General features: G+C 35.7%; 1 protein-coding gene across 2 annotated transcripts; it reads right to left on the reverse strand.

The window, feature by feature from the left end:
• Positions 1–201: 201 nt before the first annotated feature.
• On the reverse strand, positions 202–3,584 carry LOC120086238 (alcohol dehydrogenase 1). Of its 2 annotated transcripts, none has more exons than XM_039042786.2 (9): positions 3,237–3,584; positions 2,205–2,341; positions 2,028–2,074; positions 1,593–1,918; positions 1,219–1,301; positions 1,054–1,129; positions 802–959; positions 554–715; positions 202–459 (listed from the first exon to the last, which is right to left on the reverse strand). In XM_039042786.2, exons 1-9 carry the CDS (start codon positions 3,271–3,273, stop codon positions 343–345), a joined length of 1,143 nt encoding a protein of 380 aa, XP_038898714.1. In that variant the 5' UTR covers positions 3,274–3,584; the 3' UTR covers positions 202–342. The 2 variants fall into 2 exon arrangements, with proteins under 2 accessions (XP_038898714.1, XP_090174093.1); XM_090317967.1 differs by lacking the exon at positions 3,237–3,584 and adding an exon at positions 2,694–2,835.
• Between the last annotated feature and the right edge of the window lie 285 nt (positions 3,585–3,869).

A 3,869-nucleotide genomic window follows, 5' to 3' on the forward strand; every position in this document is an offset into this window, starting at 1 on the left:
TTTTTCTTTAGATAATTTAAAACTTTAAATTAGAACTTTGAAATTCTCACCGGGATTTGGACCAAAATCTTGAAACTAGTCAAAAGTACTGAACTAAATTGATGTTTCCTTTTCTGGTTTTCTTTTTTTTAATTATCCTTAATTTTATCCTCTCGCTAAAAGAAATAAAATTTTAAAATGAAAACCCTAATAGAAAGAAAATGCGAGAAATAGCTAAAAAAATTTATTCTTGTAAGATATAAAACCAGACCGACTGCACATCTCAATTAAGATCCTTATACAACACTTGCATTATCATTCATCATAACGTTGAACCTTCCCCCAAAAAACAAATAACACAAATCACTCTCCCATCCTTATAATACAGCGAATTGATTCTCCCTTCAGCATGTAATCAAATGCTTTGTTTATCTCAGAAAATGGGACTGAATGTGTTATGAACTTCTCCAATTCCAGCTCCTTCAACAACACATCAAAATAAACTCAGATATCAGATGGCAGATGCTAAATAATACAAATCAAACCTTTTTTTTACCAGTTCTTAGGATTTTACCTTCCTCATGTACTGTTCAACGACCCCTGGAATGTCGGTTCGGGGTTTGTAGTTTCCGAAGAAGGTACCCTTCAGAGTCCTCTCATTTAGGAGATTCATTGGATGAGTTTTGAATGCATCGTCTTTGTTCGGCACCCCAACGAGTACAGCAACACCCCAACCCTGTCAAGTATATGTATATTTATATGTCTTTATTTTTGGGTTGCTCTTTTGTATAAAAGAGAGAATGAGATTGGTAAGGGAATTACATCGTGGACACATTCGAATGCTGAGATCATTGCCTGAATGCTTCCGGTGCATTCGACACTCCGGTCGACTCCTCCATCAGTCATCTCGGCTATCACCTCTTGAACAGGCTTGTTATGATCCTTTGGATTCACAAACTCGTTGCAACCGAATTTCTTTGCTGCAATCGTTGAAACAACAAAGACATTTATATACATGATAATCAATCCAGAAATTAGAACTAAGAAAGTTGTCATTATGTAATTTGATTGTACCTTCTTCGAATCGACTTGGATTCAAATCAACACCAATGATCCTGGATGCACCAGCAATTCTCGCTCCTTCAGCAGCCTTGTCCAAGGGAAGTGAAGGGATTAGAATTTATGAAAAAATAGTAATCAGAATCTGCAAGTATTGAAGTTGAATTATGGTAAGCTTACTGCAAGGCCAACAGCTCCAAGTCCAAAGACTGCAACAGATGAACCCTTTTTTGGCTTTGCAACATTCAAAGTGGCACCAAGCCCTACATTTCAAATCAAATTGATTCAGTTCATGTCAGCTTCTTAAATCATCCATGGACCAAAAACTAAATATAGAAGACCCAACAAATAAAAATCAATTAATGAGGGAGGAAATAATATGACAGGGGTTTGAACATATCTCTTAGAGCACCTAATATAATACCATCTTAAATATTACATCATAAATCACCAATTGACTCAAAAGGTTGAATGCAAATTTAATATTATATCATCTAACATAACTGAGGATCATTAAACACTTCATATAAACAGGGGGGAAAGCTTCTCCAAACCTGTGGATATGCCGCAGCTAAGAACACAAACTTTATCAAGAGGTGCGGCCGGGTTGATCTTGGCCAGACAGCCAACATGAACAACAGTGTATTCGCTAAAGGTCGAGGTTCCAACAAAGTGATGGATTGGCTTTCCATTTATAGAGAATCTTGACTTGCCGTCATTGATCATAACACCACGGTCAGTGTTGATTCGGAGAAGATCACACATGTTGCTCTCCTCCGATTGACAATGGCGACAATCCCCACATTCACCAGTGAATACAGGAAGAACATGGTCTCCTGGCTTGAGATCTGTCACACCCTCCCCTACACTCTCCACAATTCTGATAACAAACAAACAAAACAAAAAGAAGATAACATCAGGTTACTATCAAACTAACACGCACAGATTCTAATTGCAACCATGATATAGAAAAAGAAATCATTATTTACCCTCCAGCTTCATGTCCAAATATGCGAGGAAAGAGAGGTGTTTGGCCCTGAAATACACAAATGAAGCCATTTTGAGATGCCTATATCAAAAATTATAAACAAGAAAGATAGCAGAGACAGCAAAATATGCTCCAAATCATGTAGAATAATAAGAACAAAATAGTAAAACAACATTACCTTGGCTTCCCAGAAGTAAACATCAGTGTGGCAAAGAGCAGTGAAGAGGATTTTGACACGGACTTCATTAGCTTGTGGTGGTGCCACTTCCACTTCCTCAATTACCAGTGGCTTTCCAGCCTCCCATGCCACCGCAGCTGTAACACAGAAAAAGGAAAAGATTTATAAACAACATTTTGGTTTGACAAATAACAGAATCATGAAAACTAATCATGGAATATGTAAAAAGACAAAATGTTCTAACCATCACAACTAGTAAATCACACAGGCATATAACTACACTAGGAAAAAGAATGAGAGCATTTGAAAACTATGTTCTAAACTTTGTGCCCTAAAATTTTGTTAAAGGGCCCATCAGTGAACTCAACATTAATTGGGAAGGAAATAACTTTACAGCAGTTCAAACTTTGGACCTCAGAAACTCAAAAAGACACAATGTATCTCCTTAACAATGCATTCATTGGAAAAGTTACTGAATGAGGCTATTACAATGTAACTGTCCATAATAACTGTCGATCATAGTAGTAACCATTCTTGTGGCCCTGTATCTACATCTGTTCCTTTTTCCTTATTCAATAGGTACTTAACATGTCAAAAACAGAAACCCCAATCCTAAAGCATATAGCATAAGGGAACTTGGCAATATAACTAAAGAGGATCATTTATCTAGGCCAGTTTGATAATAATTTCGTTTCAGCTTTTCAGCTTTTTATAATTGTACTTTTTTTCCCCGACTATTTTTTACTAGATATGGGTGAAAGTAGCATTCATACATTTAATTTTCAAAAACAAAAAACTAAAACCCCATTTGACAGCGATCTTGATTATGAAATTTATACACGTTTTCTCCTATACTTGAACGCGGAATCAAATTAGCTTTAATTGACACCTAAAATGAGTAAAAGTAGGCAGAAAGAGAGAAAAAGAATACCCAAAAACAGAAATTAAAGAAAGAAAGAAAAAACATAAACCCCACATGAATAAACTTGGTAATTGAAAAGAAAACCGCAGGGAAGAGGAGAATAATAATACCTTTGCATTTGATGACTTGACCAACAGTGCTCGACATAACTTGAAACGATCAAAGATTGAGACGAATTTTCAGATATTAGATTTGTTTGTATGACGATGAAGAGTGTGGATAGAAATGAAAGCATTTTATAGAGTGAATGAATGAAAAAGGCAAAAACCCAATAGCGGTTTGCGGCGAGGAAAGCCGCTGCTGGGTAATACCGTGTCCAGTTTCCCGACGCCTCGGATTCCAGGTGGCGACTCCTGGTATTTTTGGTCAAACGCTTTATTGAACTAATCCAACGGCGGAATACTGTCCATGGCTCCACCCTCATATTCCTCAGTTTTTTAAAGGGAAGGAATTAATGTACTTTTGAAAATAAAGCATATAGTCCAAGCTTTATGCTTGTTCAATTTTCATATTGATGGTTAATCTTTTTTTTTTAAAAAAAAATGTAACTTGATACTACTTTCATTGATTGTCTCCTTAGTATTGTTCTAAAATAGGAAGGTCAAAAAAAGGATTTTTTTTTTTTCTTTTTTACAAAGGTATTGAATTGTATTAAAGATAAATCATAAATGAACTTCATAGCATGAGATCAAGCACAATTAAAACACAAACAAAAGAGAAAAAAACAATTAAAAAAAGAAAAC

The sequence above is a fragment of the Benincasa hispida genome, chromosome 9 (assembly GCF_027475165.1).
Source record: "Benincasa hispida cultivar pf3 chromosome 9, pf3_genome.v1.1, whole genome shotgun sequence".
NCBI lineage: Eukaryota > Viridiplantae > Streptophyta > Magnoliopsida > Cucurbitales > Cucurbitaceae > Benincasa > Benincasa hispida.